Source organism: Melopsittacus undulatus, chromosome 9 (assembly GCF_012275295.1).
Source record: "Melopsittacus undulatus isolate bMelUnd1 chromosome 9, bMelUnd1.mat.Z, whole genome shotgun sequence".
Classification (NCBI taxonomy): Eukaryota; Metazoa; Chordata; class Aves; order Psittaciformes; family Psittaculidae; genus Melopsittacus; species Melopsittacus undulatus.
Window position 1 is genome coordinate 3686698 of NC_047535.1, and position 19881 is coordinate 3706578.

General features: G+C 38.2%; 1 protein-coding gene across 4 annotated transcripts in view; it reads right to left on the reverse strand.

The window, feature by feature from the left end:
- MEF2A (myocyte enhancer factor 2A) overlaps positions 1-19881 on the reverse strand; it is an 89431-nt gene that overhangs the window by 27071 nt on the left and 42479 nt on the right. For 2 of the 4 annotated variants that reach the window (XM_034066063.1, XM_034066064.1), the window contains exons 4-5: positions 688-819; positions 485-622 (exon numbers count right to left, since the gene is read on the reverse strand). In XM_034066063.1, coding sequence (XP_033921954.1) covers positions 485-622; positions 688-819 — 270 coding nt within the window. The remainder of the gene's footprint in view (positions 1-484; positions 623-687; positions 820-19881) is intronic. The other 2 variants (XM_034066065.1, XM_034066066.1) reach the window with 2 other exon arrangements.

Consider the following 19881-nt stretch of genomic DNA (forward strand, 5'->3'; position numbering starts at 1 on the left):
CTTTAAACTTCTAAATGCCTTTCCTCATCCAGTCTTCAGCAAAATAAATCCCACTGATTTGATGACCAAATTAATGCAATTCTATCTGCCTGTTTGTAATATACTGTAAAACCTTGATCAACAGACAGATAAAGAGCTACAAGATGTAAATAAACTATCCTACATCCCACGACAAAATCTATCTTTATAAGAATATTTTGGGTAGGATTAGCAAAGCAGCTAAGCTCCTGAAATGAAGAAATGTTACCTCACGTTCACAAGGTATGAAAAACTGTGAGTGGAAAAGAGAAGCTATAGATAAATCTTCTTAGTAAGATAAAACGCATTTTATCAAGTATCAGCATCTCATTTTGCCTCAAAAAGCATATACTCCCCTCTCAAACCGTTACATCCTCTTGTCTTTGCAGTGGTTTTCAGTGGTAAGCAAACACCATGAAAATTCTCATGCATGTAATAGAAGCACAAACCATACTTTAGTACTCACTGCGATTTTATGATTCCGCATCATATTATCAAACTCTTCATTAATTTTTTTATATTTTTCTTCTGTATGTGGCGTGAGCACATATGAAGTGTCAGGGTCCGGGCTGTCGCACCCTCTGTGTTCCTTCTTGTTCAGAGCCTAAATAATGAAGTTAATAAAAAGGATCAACAAATAAAAAGTAGAGATAAAATAAAAGTACTTACAGGGCCTCGCTTGAAAATAAAATCACTATCTTCATTTAGTTTGCTGAATCTGTCCTCCGATAGTGGACTGTGCTCAAAGTAATCGTCAGCATCAGGGCTCTCACAACCATTAAGGCCTTTCTTTCTTAAGGTCTGAAATACAATTGGAAAATTCACATACAAATCATACTAACTCGCCAAGAAGTTTCGTATACTACTGAATCATTCAGAGCCACTGAAACTACATGAAACTTTCACAGACAAAACTCACTGTTCAACAGACAGGTTTAGGCTTTCAAAATAGTGGCATAGTACATGAAGAGAAAAGGTTCATTCAGAGGCTCTCCCAGGTGCCATAACATGGGTAACTTTTAACCTACACCCCCTTCATCACTCCAGCATCCATGTAAAACTGGTTTTAATACTGGCTGTTGGAGTGATGGTGCCTGACATACAAGGAACATTCAAGCCTGTGGCAAAAGAGTTAATGGCATCACCAGGAATTAAAAGCCAGTTTACTGGATTTTTAAAATACTGGTTTTAGTATCCCAATATCCAAATTTTAAAGAGCAAAGAATTAAGCTCTGAGAAACACAGTGGCTAAAATCTGCAATCAAATTCAACAACTGCAGTACATTCATATATACATAACACTTGTTAGAAAGGCAGGACTTTCCTGTGCTCCTGTCATCCTGCATGATAACAAGAACTGCAAAAAAAGTATAAAAAGCAATTACATAATCCCTCTCTACAATGACTTAGTTTGCCAAATATAAGCTTTTTCAGACTCCTTTAGCCTAACTGGATGCAACTGCTTTTTTGAGCTATTTCCTGTTTTCTGATGGAGAGCTCGCATCAACATCCCCTGGAAAAAAACAAACTTGCTAGGATAGAGGCATTACAAACAAGCTACCGAAGTTTAGTGGTGGACTTGGTGGTGTTTGGTTAATGGGTGGACTCAATGATCTTCATGGGTTTTCCCAAATGAAATGTTTCTATGTGACAGTACAGGTCTCGTCACCAGATTTTAAAGGATATTTGTATTCCTTGTTGTTTTTCACCCTATTACACAATCAGAAATCTTTCTTTGCAAGTTCTCATATAGGACAATGCAATATAGAAAACATTCCCTATGGAAAGATATTTAATGATTTTAAAAGTTTCACAAGGAAATCAGTATCAGGCATATATTAGAGTACATAAAGCAGCAGCAGGAATATGCAGGTATGAGGGGGGGTCTGTGGTGGGTTTTGTGTGAGAAATTATCTATTAACTTTACAGTAAAACCCCAAAGATTTAAAATCTGAAAGCCGGTATCTTGGCACCATAAAAAAGTGCATTTCTTTTCCTATAAAAAATATGTTTCCCTAACACACTGAATTCCTGATTAAAAAACCCCACGGTTTCAGTTTAGACTACGGTATTCATGGACACTTCTTCAAGTGCTATCTCCTAATTTTTAGTGCAGTAAGAAGCACACAAGGCTTTCTCACTATACACATATATACAAGATAATTCCTATTTCTACTTCAGTTTTCAAGCAGCACTTGAAAATTCAGTTACGCCATCTGAAATCCTTGAATATCACGGGTCACCATAAGCTGAAATTCCTTCTCAAGTTTCTTGGCTTGCTCCGCGGATCCCACACAGTATCTGGAACTCCCACAAAAATGCAATCACTAAATCAGCATATGGGGAAAACAGGTGTAGGTTCCTCCAGCACCTGTCACAGCCCCCATCCCGCTCCTCTACCCAATCAGCTGGACACGTATATGGATGTGGCCATACAAGGGCCGGCTCTTTGGGCTCTCAAGGTCGGAGCCTGTTATCCCTCTCCCAGCCCTTCCTAACAAGTCAGCCTGCCAGTCTTCCACACTTTGATATCAGCAGGGAAAATGTTAACACTGTATAATCTGGATTACACTTAACCCCTGCAACCCACAGAACTCTCTAAATAGAAACCAAATGTGTCTTTACATGGTACTCGGCATCAACATACATACGCAGTGCTCAGGGCATGATTAGAAGCTTCATTTAGGTAATACTAACATAGATCTTGCGAGAAATACACATTACTAATATCTAGTTCACCTCCTTTGACAAACATGCTAAAGCAATGTTATGTATTGAAGCATGGGGTGTCATTAGTGCTCCTTTTAATACTCTAAAACAATCAAGTGAAAGCTTTTAAGTCTAATGTCACTAATTCATCCTCCTAGATCTGCCTAAAAATTATACTCAAAGTTCCAATATAAAGGAAGAGATGTAGTTAAATACAAAAATGCCTCCTTTCTCCATGGCTGACTTTTTTTATGGTACCAATGGGGTTAACTCTGCTTTGACTCATGAGGAAGGAAAATGCCTCAGTATCTCCTGCTTAGATTCTGGAAACCGTCACTCCAGACGGGGTTCCTGTCATTGTGGAAGGATTTAAGCCACGGTTCACTGTTGGAGATAGTAAGTCTGGGTCCGATAGCCAAAGCTCTGTCTCCTTATCACTAAAACATGAACTGCCACTTTGAGGACCTAACCATAAAAAGACTGCCAACTTTATCATCGCCCAGTAACAGAGCAGTGAACCATTCCTGGTCCGCGGCTCATAGGAACAAGCGGAATGCTGTAATCTGTTCACACGGCCAGGCGCAGCCTACGCGAGACAGCGGAGCCTCGGCTTTCTCACAGCCTGCCGAGTGAAACATGATAACGGGCCCGGCTCAAGGGAAAACAGGGAAGGAGGTGACTACTGGGAATTGCTCCACAGGGACACGGGAAAGCCAAACTCCATAAACAAGGGCTGACTCCACCCTTGAGAACCTCTACAGCTAAAATCTGTTATTTCTCCAATTCATGTAAATAGCTGCCCCCCTCACTGAGCTATTTCCAAGATAAGGCCATGGAGGTTGTAATTTTATTAACTCCATTGGTTTAGAGAAAAACCTGCCAGTTCGTGAGAGCAACCAATATTTGTGTAACATGAAGAGAGTTTTATAGCTCTGCTGTGATACACACGCTTGTTTAGAATAAAATCAGAGGTTGTGCAGTTGAGGCTAATAAATATAGAATGTAAGTTTTCCTACTACACTGAGAAGGAGAAGAATAATGAATTTCAAGTTTTGCTATTGGATGTTCACTGTGATTAACTTCTGATGTCGGGTCTCGTTTTCCAGATCATCTAAAGAATGTGCAGCCTTTTGAGTTAACATTTTATTACTTTCCACTTACTCCAAGACTCAGCCAAAATGACTTGAAACTGTCCCAACATGTTTGCCAATGCACATTGCACTGTGTCTTCAGTACCTGATATTGAGCATCGTTGATGTGATACTGGATTAACGGACTAATGAGAGAAAAGTCCCGATTTTTGTCAGAAAATAATGTAAGGTATTTATGAGAAACCAAAAAGTCTTTTTATGAAAGAATGAAGCAAACACAACAACACAGTCATGCATCCTATAAAGTCACTAAACAAGTGTTCCAGACAGCTGGGGTTGTCTTGGCCACACAGAATGGCCCAGAAGTCTTAAACTGCTTTTGTTCCACTGTGTAAAAGCCGAGTAATATAATTTAATACTTATTTTTAATGGTAGAGGTTAAAAAACACTGTATGACAATGGCTGGACTTGGTATTACAGGTGTAAGTATTACATTCAGGCACATGGCAGAGCCCCAATATGTTCCTGAACTTCCCCACACATATGCAAGGTACTTTTTAATGCACTACAAAACAACAACTAATTAACTTCTCTCACAATTCAACATAAATTTGACTGAGACAGATAATACAGATACCAAAGAGTACAAAAATACAATAGCTATTTATTGTATGATCCATGAGGAAGCAAAAATGATACTCAACCATCACAGTGTAATTATTTTAGCATAAGCTTCCTCCCACAAAATCCAACTGAGAAACATGAAATGCAGGAGCTTGAAGCCTGCTGAGTCTCCCCAGCATGAAATCAAGTCGCCACCTTCTCCAAGGCTTGTTCCAGCCCAGCTGTACACAGCTTCTCTCTCACAAACTTACATTGGCTCAATACACCAGTCAGCAGCAGCTCTGGAAACCAGGAACTCTGAACTAATAAACACAGATTACTGCTACCAGAGATGAAGTTAAATGACAACCCCCAACTGTTCTCCTCCCCATGAAAGATCCTGTTTTTCACATCCGACTCTGGAAGGATGTTGCCAATGGTTAAAAGAGCACAATCAGCATGTTTTGTGCTCCAATCCAGTGAGCGTGGTTAAAAAGCCAAGATTTCTGATATTAGTGATCTGGGCTCTTTACCAGCTCTGGCAAAACTGTAGAGAACTTGATTATGTTCATTGTCACCTCAGGAAGTAACATTTTTCTGCCTTGAAGCAAAAAAGGAGGATGACCTCATACATAAAAAGTGTAATGAGGTGCAAAAAAGTGTCAGTTCATTCAAAACATTGTCAGTGTTGGGTTTCTTGTAACATTACACAAAAAGGAAATGGTTGTTGCTATCAATGCTACCATGTATCATGTTAACAGCTCTATTTTTGCACTTACTATTGGAGCTGGCCAAACAGGACTTTTGTTGATGTTTCATCCCAAATCATGGGGGAAAACATATCTAAAACTTGACTAAGATTGAAATGAAAAGTGATTTCTCTTGCCTTGGAAAAGGCGAGCCTTTCACTTAAGATCCGTGGCTAGTTCTGATTCTGGTGCTGCATTCAGAGCACAGAAAAGCTGTGAAACAGCATGAATTTGGGGTCAATACCTTTTATAAAATAGTAATTTAGAAAAGTCTGTATTCCTTGGGCCTGAAATAATGGAAAGGCTCCATTAGTACTGCCAAACATTACTGCTGCTCAGCAGGCACATACACCCTGGTTATCAAAAGGATAGCCAATTAAACAGTTTTCTGATCCTCCCACAGCTACCACACAACAGTGGAGAGGGGACACTGCTGCCACTTGCACCGAATTCCAAAGGCTTCTCCCCACAAGTGCTCACACAGCTCTCTGCAGGACAGACGGGACTGTCATCCATCATGGATAAGGTCACTGCGGTGATAAAATGTAAAAACCAGTACCATCAGCCCAGGCTGCAATAGTGCCTCACCTACCAGTGTTCAGGAGCAAAGGAAAATAATCCCTAAAATAAGAGATCCAAGGATAACCGGGAGCTATGTAGTTGTACTGTAGCCTTCGGGATCAATCTCACATTCCATCTCTAAAGATCATCCATGCTTTCAGGTTATTGTTCCCTGCTTTAAGGGATCTGCTGCAATCTCCGTGGGAGCAGTTTGACAAGCTGACTGACAGTAACAACTTGCTGCCACAGAGAGTGCAGATCCTGGAGACCACCCTTACACCTGCTCTGATGCCTGCTCCAGCCTGCAAGAAGTCATTTCTTTCTTCATTAAAGGGACAGAAAATTCTCCTTGGCTGTTCTTTAACTTATTGTTGCTGGGTTTGTTTTCAGCTGCAGCAGGAACAAGGTGGTTTTCTAGTGGATGGGCTGAGCACCACAGATAGAAAGCAGGCAGAAGGAATGGTCTGTCCTTTCCGGCAGCAGCAAACCATTGCCTCAACCACTGCTGATAATTGCATCCTACTTAAAAAGCTGCACCTCCTTTCCAATACTCACAAAATTAAGGACAAATACAGTAGTCACAGCATCAGACTCCCACCTACTTTTCATACTTATTATGGGACACCAGTGAGAGAAAACGGCATATCCCTTTAATGCAGTTTAGCTTCCTTCCCTCAGCAGAGATACTTCAGCTGGCAAGGACAACATGCTTCACTATGGGCTTCACATACAGCACAAAGTCATGCTGAAAGCACGACAATTGCTTTATTATTTGCTTCCTAAAACCAGGCTGGATTTTTGTTCTTTTATAGAACAAAATATTCACTTTTATCACCCTAAACAATACTAAGGTGTATCATCCTCTAATAAGTAAGTAATTTCTCCCCTATTATGTGCAAAACACATTCAGACATCCGAGGAACATTCTTAGTCACTCAAAGCTATTTATAGTTCTTAAACTTCCTGCAGGTCAGTTTGGCTTCAGAAGTATCCCCGTTTCTGTTTCTTTGTTCTGAAGTAGCAACATGGTTCTGCAAAGTCAGACCTTGACCCTGCAGTGATGGCAATTTCACCATTGTCTAACACACAAGCGTGGTTGAATCTGAACTGCAGCATATCCATCAAAAGTGAACAGCCAGAGAAAACCCATAGAATTCAACTCAATACCAGTGTTCTGTGTTTGTAGCCCATCTCTGTAGGCTTCCATTTCTTTTTTCACAGTCAGATGTACTGGATTATTTGATGTGATGTTTACACATTTTGTAAGTTTTCCTCAGGATCTCTTAATATTCTCAACTTCAACCACTGAAGCACCTGCAGATTTCATGATGAAGCTGTTATCCTTTCCTTTGAGTTTGGAGGCTACCTAAGTGTAGCCCTAATACCATCTCTTTCAGTATGCCCAACACATTTTCAGGTGCATTTTGCTATGCTATCAGCTAGAATTTCACATTCTAATTATAGCCACAAACACATACACCCCAAACCAGCCCAGTAAACCAGAGTAGTGCCAAGCTTTCAGAACTCCAGAGAATGCATAGGAGGTCAAATCAAATCAGATGATGAAAGACATTTCCACGAGCTAAGAAGCTCGGAGAGCTTAACTCCTTAAGGAACAAGGCTTCAACCAAGCTTTGCAGTAGGCTCCCCAACCAAAACAATGTACACTAAAATAAACATGAAAAACTGACATACTCTACCTTGCTTAAATAACTTGCCATACTTGTGCTCAATTAGTAGCAGTATTTTTAAAGTAAATAATTGATGCTATGCAAAAATATCCAGACATCAATTCTGAGTACAGTACTTTCAGGCAGTTTGCTACAATGAGTGTATTTCTTCACCCAATATTACAGTATGTTCAGGGGGAAAGGAGGTTTAGGATTAATTACTTATTCCAGGGATTTACAAACCAAAACCATATAAGCCTAGCACTAGACCATAAAATACGAGGAAGAGCCCTTTAAGCAATGCTCTATGCTCAGTTTTAGACAAAGGTATTCATCATTTACAGATGAAAAATGTTCAGGATTTGAAATTTTATCAGTGTCCCTGTTATATACCACTCTAAGAAAAGAGACTGCCTTGTTTCAAGCGCTGGAGCACTTCCAGTATCTGGCAAATTTTAACATGTATCCCTGGCTTGCCAAACATGAAAGCTAGCTGTCAAATTCCTCCAAGATATGATAAAGATGGCACTCAGGCTTCAAACTCGCATTTATATAAAATAACACATACAAAAGGTTTTTAGACATGATATGGTATGAAGCTTAAATTCTAGCTTGAAGCATCTTTGCTGTGAAACATTATTTTAATTAAACCACAAGCACTTATTAAAGAATAACAATTCTGTGGGCTTTAACATCCACTCTTCACCCCCAGAGCATTACACAACACACTAGAAGGCAAAGGAAGGGAAGATGCTTACTTGTAGCTTTGATTTTAGAGGAGTATCTCTAAACTGTGGACTTTGTAATACAGTTGCTGACCTACGAGCAAGCTGGACTGCTCATTCCTAAATGAACTGCTCAAGACATAAAACAGTTAGTAATCCATCAGCACTGATAATACTGTTTCCACAGTGGAAGCTAAGCCAAGCTCTCAAAGTCTGATATTTGATGCATTTGTCTTTGTTTCACTTTCTATACAATTTACTAGACTATTAAGCTTTGTATCACTGAGCAGGATTTCATTTTACCTGCTTTATAGAAAACACCATCAACTAGACTTTTCTATTTAAATGCATTGTATTGCCAGCCTAAGTCGATCTCATTCAGTCTAAGTTGATCTCATTCAATCCTTTTATTAAAAACAAAAAAGTAGATCAATGTTCATCTTCAGGAAGCAGAAACTATTCCTGGGCATGCAAATTAAATACATTTTATAGTCCTTTCAGGGAAAGCAGCCTGTAACGAACACAATTAACGGTAAAACAAAGCATGTTTTAACGTAACCATCTATGTTAAAATGCTTATTCTATGGTACATAAATGGTTTTTTTGATCCTTACTGTGACAAAATAGATATGTAGATACATCTCCTCCCATATATACTTCTTCACGTACTTGCAGTGGTTAAAATATAAATCAGCAGCAGCAGTAGCCGACTGAATGCCTCCTTTCAGCAACAGTATATTGCAGATAAGCCATATGGAACATGAAAAGTTTCCAAGAGTAGCAACCCATCTGCATAATACCCTTCATAATCTTTTGGAAGTTCTTTAGTAAAAATATTATCTCCTACTCATAGTTTGCCAAGAAAAATTTTCTAAACTCTAATTACAATTCAATGATATAAAAAGAACGGGTTTCTTGTGGTCTACCTGCCTATGCGGTACTGCCATTTCAAACACTTCTTGTTCTGGATTTCTCCTTACAACTTGAAAATTGGAAAGGATAACAAACTATTTCAAAGCCTTGGTACTCAAGATAACGTCGTGTTATCAAAACAGTAATTACAACACAAATGGCAACTATTCCCAAAGAAAATGTTTAGTGGATTCTGAGGATTTATGTAATTGGTAAAATATTATTCCTACATAAGATTATGGGAACCAGCTCCACTAATGCCTACCAGAACAAGTTTCAATTACCTTTACTATTGCTATGGAATTGTCATTTTGCTTCTGCTAAACGGTGTCCAACTGTACTGACAGCATACACAGGCACACGCATGTGCTCTGAATGCGTGTGACAGGAGCACACACACACATACAAGCATTACCCCAGTTCAGAACATTACTACAGACTATTTACAGCAAATAAACAAACCCCTCAAAAATAAGCAAGTGGAAGAATACAACTGAAAGGAGGCACTTGACAACACCAAGCTGAGTATGTACAGCAGGAAGCAGAGTGCCTCTCCAGAAATAAAGAAGTAGGGTACAAGCAGATACATCTTTATTTTTACCGAATTAAAATAATTAGGATGTAGGACTTCAAGGCACAAAGCTGTAATAAGTATGTCACAACGCATATCTGGAAAACTGAACTTCTCAGTTACATATCGAAGGAATATACTGAATATGTTTTTCCCTGCACAACCTTCATTTCGAGTGAATTATTCAAAAGCCAAAGCATCTCTTTGAAGGCTGTCTTTAGCTAACCCAAGAAGGGGATGGGAAATCAAAGGTGGAACCTAGAGAGATAGAGAGAAAAGACTGTACAGGAAGCAGGGACAGTGAAATATGAGTAAGCTTTACTCTATCATGTGTAATTCATGTCAGCATTGGATAAAGACTGGCTCTGCCATGTTTGGTTTTCTTTCTTTTTAACTCAGCAAGTGCCAAATTCTAAGTTAATGCAAAAAAAGAGCAGGGCTTTAAACATCTTCAGTTTGTTACAGATAGAAGGGCTTTAACCTAAAAAAAATCTTCACAATATTCCCAATTAATTTGGGACTTTTAGATTAAAAGTGTCTTCCTATTAACCAAGAAATAATTCCATTAAACCATAATTTAAATATTAAAATGTACATTACTCAAATTTAACTAAACTAGCATTCCATAGTCTATATTGTAAATTGCAGACATTAAGGTCCCACATGAAATTCAGTATCAGTGTTGTGACATTCACAAGATGTACTAACTATCACTGGTAAATAACAAAGACATTAACACTGCCTGTGTTATTTGTTTGTAAGTAGTATGAAGAACAAGAATGGTCTGTACCACAAGAATGACCAGCATAAGTACTGACTTCATTCTCGTGATAGAACAGTTACTATGCAAAACTCACTAGGTGAAAGCATTAACATGACGTCCTTTGTTCAGGTGAGTGTTGAGAATGTTACAGCCTACTTGTGGTAAAAGCCTGGCAATGAACAAACCACAACCTCCATCATATGATGAGGAGTATCTCATCACACCCACACATAGGTTATATGACTGAGAGGTTTTATGACAGTATGAAGATCTGAGCCATTTTTCCTTGGGGATTCCAGACCTGAAGCACCACTGGTTTCAGGCTCAAACATTCAGATTATTTAAAATCATACAGCAAAGTTTTAGACACTTCTCAACCAAAGTACAGCACATACAGGCTGAGATCCAAAAGGCACTGAGGAGTGAAGCATCCTACAGGTAACACGCTCTCTCTTTTTTGACAGTTCATGCTAAAACACCGGTTGATTAACAGCAATGATCACGAAGCTAGCACTTCTGCTTGTCCTTTCTGTAGATTGGCAGAGTTGACAGCTGAAGACACTACCAAGCCCATGAGCTTGAAAGTCAAAAGCTGAGGTTACATTAACCCTCCATTAAAATGAAGAGTATCATCAGAAAGAACAGTTATTTATCTTACTGTAGTTCCAGCAGACGCATTGTTCTGGGGTCTATTCTTACCATCCACAGCTTGTGTAAAGTCACTCACTCTTGATTAACAGATGCCATGGTCCTCACTTTGAAAATGCAAAGTAAAAATATACTCTTCTAACTGTCAATGCAGAATTTCAAAAGCACCAAATTCTGCAGGAACATGAGGGCTGCAGACTAACTTGAGACCAGCACAGCTTGAAGAACTTGTTAACACAAGTAAATAATCATGTCTTTGTGTGACTGCCTGCATGAACTCCAGGCATTAACAAGCAGTGAGCTGTTACAGATTTTCTTGGAGTCAATTATTCGATCCTACTTAAAGCAGTTTACCCAGACCCGGATCTTTGATATGCATTTCCAAAGCAGTGAGTGAGAGAACTGACTTCATGTGTCTGCCCTAGAAAATTCAAGAATAAAAACATTCTCCAAATACACTGCAGAATCAGTTGGAGAAACATCACTTGCACAGCTGGGAAATAAATACAGGACTTCAGATCAGAGGAAAAGCACTTTTTATGTAGCTGACCGGCAACATCTATTTAAATAAATACTAAAAACAGTCTCCAAAGAAAACAAGAGATAGGTGTTATTCACCAAGAACATAAGCTATATGCAATGTTTTAAAAATAACTGCTTACGTTTTGATTCTTTGCAATGTGTTATCCAAGTCTGTACTACAAACATATATATAAACATGGAGCTTTAATCCTCCTTGGCAAGGATCCCAAGGAAGAGGTATAGGTTTTAGGGATCGCCCCCACAAACCCTCATAGGTCACAGAATCCCAGATACAAGATAAATCCTTAAAGGATCTCTCAAAACACTTAATTACTCCACTTGAAAGTGCACATTTTATTCCACAAATGTCTAGGACATGACACATTCCAGTTTCTGCAGTTCAAAGTTGGTATCTTAATAAAGATTTGTACAGAAGGGTGGAGTAAATATGGTACTATCTGCTAATTTGCAATATATATCAAATTCAACATTAATTTTCCTAGGAAACACATGAGGAATACTTGCAATAGCCATACCCTAAAAGAAAAAAAATGACAAAGATTCCATCAAATGGCAGGTTTTACATTGTAAGGCCTCCTTCAACAGCACAACAGCCTATGTTTTCTATGGTAAACAGCAAAAACAATGAGTTACTTTTATTCAAGCCTCATCTACTGTACATGGGTACAGTGAAAACAAGTTTTGCTTTTACTGCTGTGGGATGCTGAGTATTATTATTTATTCCAATTATACCAAGCTTGTGCACACTGCAAGGGAAAGGACAAAAAAAGAAAAATAACACACAAACTAGAGGTACTTATCATTATGTAATTAAAATCCAAAATATTCATTATATTCATTACCATTGTTACTACTTGTACCTTCAATGGGTGGTATGTCTGGAGTTCAATGAGGCACTTAAGTTCTTGCATAATCCAAATGGAAATATTAACAACTTGCATTACCACTAGAAACCAAGGGAAGACCTCCTAAATAGTACTATTTTCTGTTTAGATACAGCCTATGCTCTAGGTTTACAGAAAGGCTTAAACCATGACTGACAGGCCAGGATGCTGAACAGCCATGCCCTCAGTCTGTCACAGTCAGAACTGTTCTAAGAACTAAAGCACGTCTCTGGGAACTTCACAGATTATGAGTACCTTGAGGCTACACACACAGGTAGTGATAGGAAATAAATCAAGCCAGGCTTTATATTGTTTTAAAGAAGACTGTTATCTGTGCTCAAAAAGATTGCTACCTAAATGCCCCAACAAGCACTGCTCCAGCTCTGCTTAGAACTTGCTTCTTCCAGACTATGACTTGTTAGTAACAATTACTGTATCTATTAAACTACATCTATTTATTGTTATTTTGGGTTCCATGTCAAATTCAGGAAAAAAATTAACAGTGTCTGATGGAGGCAGAAAGCAGAACAAGGGAGAAAGTTTAGTGTATTAGTTACGTTTTCTCAGCAGTTAACCAAGAACATGGTGGAAGGAAGGAAGAATGCTGGTCTATGAACAGGATTTAGAACACTGGCCAAGTATCCAGCTCATAAGAGAATTAACCATTTCATTAACACAACCAGTCAAAACATTGATAGTCTGAAATGAAGACAGGCCCTCTACTAGTATCTGACATTGACTTAAGATTCTGGTCCTTACAGCAGCATAATGTCCTGAAGAGCCATCTGATTCGAGATTCTACTGATGTACAGCCAAGTAAGTTCTTGTTCATCAGTTATATTATTAGCTTTTTCTATTAATTTATTAGAAAAAAAAATCAGGAGAGTACCACAGCAAATATTTCACAGCTCTAAAATAATCTGACATGTATAACTGTCATGGAACTGTCAGAACAGCAAGCAATCTGAACTAGACCTACATAAATCACTAGTGGTAGTACAATAACTAACCACCACCATTAGCAAGAGACTTCAGAAACTTATGTAAGATGGATTTCTGGACAAACTTCAAGATGTGTGTATATATGTGCATATATATATATACACATACACATACCTATATATACACATGCATAAATATACATGGATACATGCACACACACATATATATATGATTTAATTAGTGACTAAAGCTGGAATTCATTGAAATTCAGAATACCAGTACAGAATGGTAAAACACCAGCACTGTTTTAAGAGGTTAATCTAGTATTCTTAACCCTAAACCCCTAAATTTAATCACTGGCTTAGACACAAAGGAAGTGGGGTTTTAGATTATTTGCAGGCAAACCAAAGCTGTTTAAAAAAGAAATTAAGCCTATCCTACTTCTGGCAATTCTTTATGTACCTGAAATGAAGGAATGCAAAAGTGATATTAACTGGGAACAAAAACTTTTTTCCAGCACTCTCAGCTTCTTAAAGTCACCTACAATCGGTCATTAGTCACCAGTATGCCCAAAGCAATTCCAACATAGTCAAAGGATTACAAGAATATTTTCAAGTAGAACAACATTACTAAATGCAAGATAAGGAAAACTTAATGAGAACAGTAAACAGCTCAAATAAAAGACTCAGGGGATTAAGTGTTGTTAAAAACAAAAGAGTGTGAGGGGGAGAGAAGAGACAGACACCATTATGAGGGTAAGTGTTCTGCTCAGCACCAAATATACCCAGGTGTCTTCTATCTCTGTATTCAAATAAGTAATTGCTACTTTGCCCACAGTTTCAACTTCCCAAGGAAGCTGTTTCTTCCTGAACCATGAGTGGGAAATAAAACCCCAAAGCATCACTTGTTTACAAGCCAGGTTTACAGTAAACACTTCAACTAGAAAAAAGAAATAGATTCAAGCATATACATACGCACATGCATTTATTTATATATACTGAAGTTGTTGATGAATTATATGCAAGACCACTTCAGGTTTTATTCATTTTCTTCTTAAGGTAAGGTGAAAGTGAGATTTTAGTCCTTAACCACACAAAAATCCTCCTTAACATGTCTCAAAGGCATCTGTGTGCTGTCTCAAATTATTTCAAATGTTACATGCAGTATAATTACATTTACATAATCATTTAGCAAATCAAGTCCAATAACGCCTACATTTTCTCAGCATCATGAGCAGATTACAAAGTCATTTCCTTACTTCACTGAAGCCATTTTTAAGCTTCTTCCTTCCTTTAACTGTATACCACTTATTTTCATAGCGAGGTCCATGCTATCTGGAGACCAAAGCAACTGGTCAAACAACAAACACAACACAATAATACTATTCACTGTATTCATACGTATTCTTCTCTCGGCCTAAAGCTGTTTTGCCTTTTGATTCCATTTTCCCCCAAGTCTAGCCCACTTCTGGCAATTCTCCATCTATCAAATGTGATGGAATACAAAACTGCCAGCATTGCCAACCTTCTTACAGTCTCGTGTGTATGTCTAACCATCCACATTCATGGTATTGCCTCTCAGCACTGCTTCAATTCTATGAAGTTGTGTTGCAATTGCATGGAAATTTGGAGATTTTAGTCACCTACATTAAGCATCAGGTTTTATTTTCAACTGAGGCTGGTTGCAGGACTCTTCCTTCTTAACATGCTCAAAAACTTCACATGCAACTTCTCTTATGAAACATTTCAAAGAAGTATATTTTTTGAAGGATGTGATCCAATTTCCATCATATTACTTTTTAGCTTTGAATAGCAAAATACGGAGCCTAAGCTGCTTGCCAAATGCATATTTAGACTGGATACACCAGGAAGAAAATAGAATCATTTAACTTTCTCACCTAATTCTGTATGTGTGCATATTGAGATACAATTCCCAGATCTTCAGTTTCATATGAAGTTCACCCAAATTCGAAAAAAAAGAAGCTATAAACCAATTCAAATGCCATCATATACCACAACATCCCATGGTTAGCAAGCTACTATACTGTACGTACAGTTCAAAACACAAGTTGGTAATCCATAGCCTGGAAAAGAAGCAATACTGGGGAGGTGGAGAAAACTAGATAAAAAACAAAACCAAAAAGCTTTTGGTTTATAAACATAGTGTTTCAACACCAACTTTGCTGTTTATGCTCCCCACACTGTTGCACTTGTCTCTTGGCATATGCTCCATCTGGCTGTGGAGATGCATCTGCTTCTTTATGCTGCAGGCTCTGCATGTGCAGATGAGCTCTACATGCTTACTCAAAGCTATGATCTGACAATTGCATCTCTGACACTATGTATGTCTATGACTAAAGAACATGTATTGCTCCTACAACTGCTCTTCATGAGAATATTGTGAAAAGGCAGAGAAATAGAGTGCTTGTTTGTTATTGTAACGCATGATGATGCACTAAAAGCTTCTGTAAGATTAAACTGGCTTATTTATGCTACTGTAACTAGCAGCAGGTACATTTACCTACTTTTAGTCTTGCTCCTGTCAAAACCATGACATGACCACCATCACACTGAGCCATGACAAATGTTACTTCCTATTAGAGTCACTATTCCCCATGTTAAGAGATTTAATACAAACATCCAAATCACTTGCTATAGCTTGTATCAAGAAACAATTATGATTATTGCAATATATCATCTTTTTACAAGAATGTGTTTACAGTAGTTACTTGAAATAGTTTAGGATTTATTCTTTACACTTTTTAGTTACTGTTTTTATTACAGATTATTGCATATTTCAAGGACAGCTGTCAGTATTTGGGGTATAACCTAAGCCTTATACAGCACATCATACTATGCTGAAGACAGCATTAAACTATGCACTGCAGAAGAGGCTTATTAACTGACACCTATCAGAAATTCTCATGGGCACAGATGCCAACCAGCAAAGTAGGTCACATTTTAGACAGGCTCCTAAAAATCAAATCACTTCAGTTTAATGAGGTGATATGATAGAACATGCACAACCCACCCAGGACCAAGTGTAGCTGAAATAAATCCTGGCTTGCTGTATCACCCAAGGAACATCAAAACACAGAAAAGAGGTAGGAAGCTGAGCTAAACAGGCAAGAAGAGCCTGTCTTCAACCTTCCATTCCCAGAAAAAGTGAAGGTGAAAGAGAGGGAACAACTGAACAACTGCTGCTTTTGGAGGCCCTCTGAGGGACAGAAGGATCCACCATGGAAGTGCTACCTTGTGGATAACCTATAATAATCTTAACACACCCTACACTAAACAGGGTTGAGTACAAGTGCCTACTCATTTCCCTTTTTTCCTTTGGATGAAGGAAGAATGAACACTCACAGTCTCAAATTGTCTTTTATACATTAAAACATTTTGTTGACCATATGGATGCAGAATCCTGATAAAACCTGACATCCTTCCCATTTTACTCTACAGAAGTACTCTGCTTCTTTCTTCAGGAAAAATAATCACTTGCCAAGAATAATGTGTTACAGGAAAAAAAACCACAAGCATTAAAGCATGAAATGCTGCAACACCTACGGCAAGTCCTTCAAATCACAGACAGCACTTCAGTGTATCAAACTTCAGCTGTGCCAGTAGGGCTTTGTAAAACCAAATAGAGGATCCTAATATTTTAAGAATTCGAAGTACACACTTGGTGTGAATCTTTTTTCAACATCCCTGTGCAAAAGCACTGGCTTTCCCCCTCAAATAACTAATAATTTTCATTAGACTAATTCACTTGATGTGAACAGGACCATATTCTTGGGGTTGAAACTTAAACAGCAGAGGTCTAGACTGGATATAAGGAAGGAATTCTTTACTGTGAGGGTGTTGAGGCACTGGAATGGGTTGCCCAGGGAGGTTGTGAATGCTCCATCCCTGGCAGTGTTCAAGACCAGGTTGGACGAAGCCTTGGGTGATATGGTTTAGTGTGAGGTGTCCCTGCCCTTGGCAGAGGGGTTGGAACTGGATGATCTTAAGGTCCTTCCCAACCCTAACTATTCTATGATTCCCCAAGAGCAAAAAGCATCAAAGCATTTTTAATTAAATTTTTTATTTCTGAAATAATATTTAAAAGGTTACTTTTTAATTTCAACAAAAGATAAATATTTTTCCTTTCATGAGGCTTGAAGGAAAAGTACACTTTCTGACTCCTGAGTACACACCTTTTACTAGAAGGTCAGATCAGCAATTGTAAGCAAAGTTTCACTGTCCTCACCAACACTACCTGTGTTCAGCCTCCATATTTCAGAGGGATGCAGAAATTAATCAAGAAAACCCCATTATGTCAGTTGTGTCTGATCCTGATAAGAAAGGGCATTTTCTCACAGACCTGTTTATGTTCTGAAGATTTTAAGTGTTTCAAATAATCCTGTTTGCCCTATTCACCTCTTTTTTTTCCAGTGCTGTAAAACAGATTCAAACAGCAGAAGAGTCAAAGATCACAAAGGTTGAATCCCAGCTTAAAAAAGCCACACAAATCATCCTTTAAAAGTGGTTATAAGCCATGTGTACAGGATCTTCTCCTTTAAAAGTATCAAATGGCAGGAACGGACCCTCCTCAAGTATACTACTGACAGCTAGAAAACTAAGCTTAAAATATCTTTCCATGGCAAGAAATAGATAAAGAAGCCAATAATCTACTGATAGTTAAATTGTTTAGAAACTGAAAGGGGAAAAAAAGGGAGGGAGGGACAAGGAAATATGTACAGAAACTGTAAGTGGGACCAACAAAAAACCCACACAAAAGGGACCAAAAAAATTGAAACCAATAGGTATGGGACAGCAACAGAGCATTCATATCTACAGTAACATGTACAGTGAAAGACATAAGGGCACATATCAAAAAATTCCTGTATTCATTTAAGATGTCAATGCTCTCCCTCCTACTTTGTTTTCACACAAACGTTCAGCAGCAACAGAAGATACCAAGCTCTGGGCATGTGAAAGCAATTCCTAAGCCAAAACTGAACAGGAGGGAACTATAAGGGGAAGATGTCTCATCGATTTCACTTAATCATTTACAACATTGCTATCCACCCCATACTGAAAATTAGTAACAGTAGATTTGTTTCTTCCCTTATACAGCGTCTGAGCTGTGTAGAATTAGCTTTTCTTCTAGCATAGCAAAACACAAATCAAAATGACCTTCCTGTCATGTGTATCAGGACCACAGTGGGTCAAGACTAAATTCATGGTGAGCCTCCATCACAATAAATACCATTTGTCATATTCAAGGAGGCAAGTGACTACTGAAATGCTAAGAAAAACATCAACTGTAACTCCATAAAACTAAATTACTTATTCTAATTGGTTTAATATATACTTGAGAGATTTTTAGCTGGGTATTTCTTGTAATTTCTGTTTGTTAAAATAGTATTTCTATGTAGGCATGATAAAGAGCAGCCATTTTACATTGTTTTTCAGAGCACTTCCAAAATGCTGGTGCTGTAACTTCCCATCTACCACACACAAGCATACCTCAACGGTGACATTACATTCAGTGAGCTTTTGGCAACTTGCTACTGCTTAAATACAGGTGTCTTAGTCCCCCCATCTCATCTCCCCTCCCTACCTATGCCGAATGACACATTGCACCTGCTTCAAAGCAGATCGTACTCTCCCCTGCATCAGTTCTGTTGTAAAGCAGAAGATAATTTTCCACTGAAAATGAGTGCTTTTCTAAATTACAGACATTATTTAGTTACACTGGGAAGCGCAGCATCTGATCCCAACCATGAATGATTTCTCTAATTCCACAGAGAACAATAGCTAATAGATCACAAAACTAATATACAGGTGGAGCAAATCTTAAATGCAATCAGTTGCAAGGAAAATTAAACTGTGGAAAATCTCTCTGAAATACTGAATACAATTTTTTTCTGGCATCCAACAGTGAGAAAACATTGATTTATCTGAAATATATTAAGCTTGTAAATATTTCATCCTACCGATTTCATTTTCCCACCCAGAACAGAACCATAAACTTAAAGAATATATTTTTCCTGCACAAATGTTTACAATCCCCTTTCTGACTTAAGAACTTTTTTTCCTTCCTCCTTAGAAAAAAAACAAAAACCCACAAAAACATTTCAAGGAGACGAATGAGCCCACAGGACTAATCTGAAACGATGGCGAGACGCACTCCTAGATTATAATATGCTTCAAAAGTGAGAGTAAAGTCCCAAATCCCACACTAATATAATACAGTAAGCCTACAGAGAAAAACTGGGAAGTATCTGTAGATGGGTCCTTGCATGTTCCACCATAAGAGAAACCACAGATGCGTTTGGGTACTAACTGCACTATTTATGTAGTTGTCAGGGGGCAAATACTTGACACTTGTGTAAAAAAAGCCATCAAGAAAAAAGCCCTACATCAGCCTTGTGTAGAAATGACTATGGTTCTTAGTCCTCAGGTTATGAAGAAGCACTGTTACCACAGGTCATAACACAAAGAGGTCTTA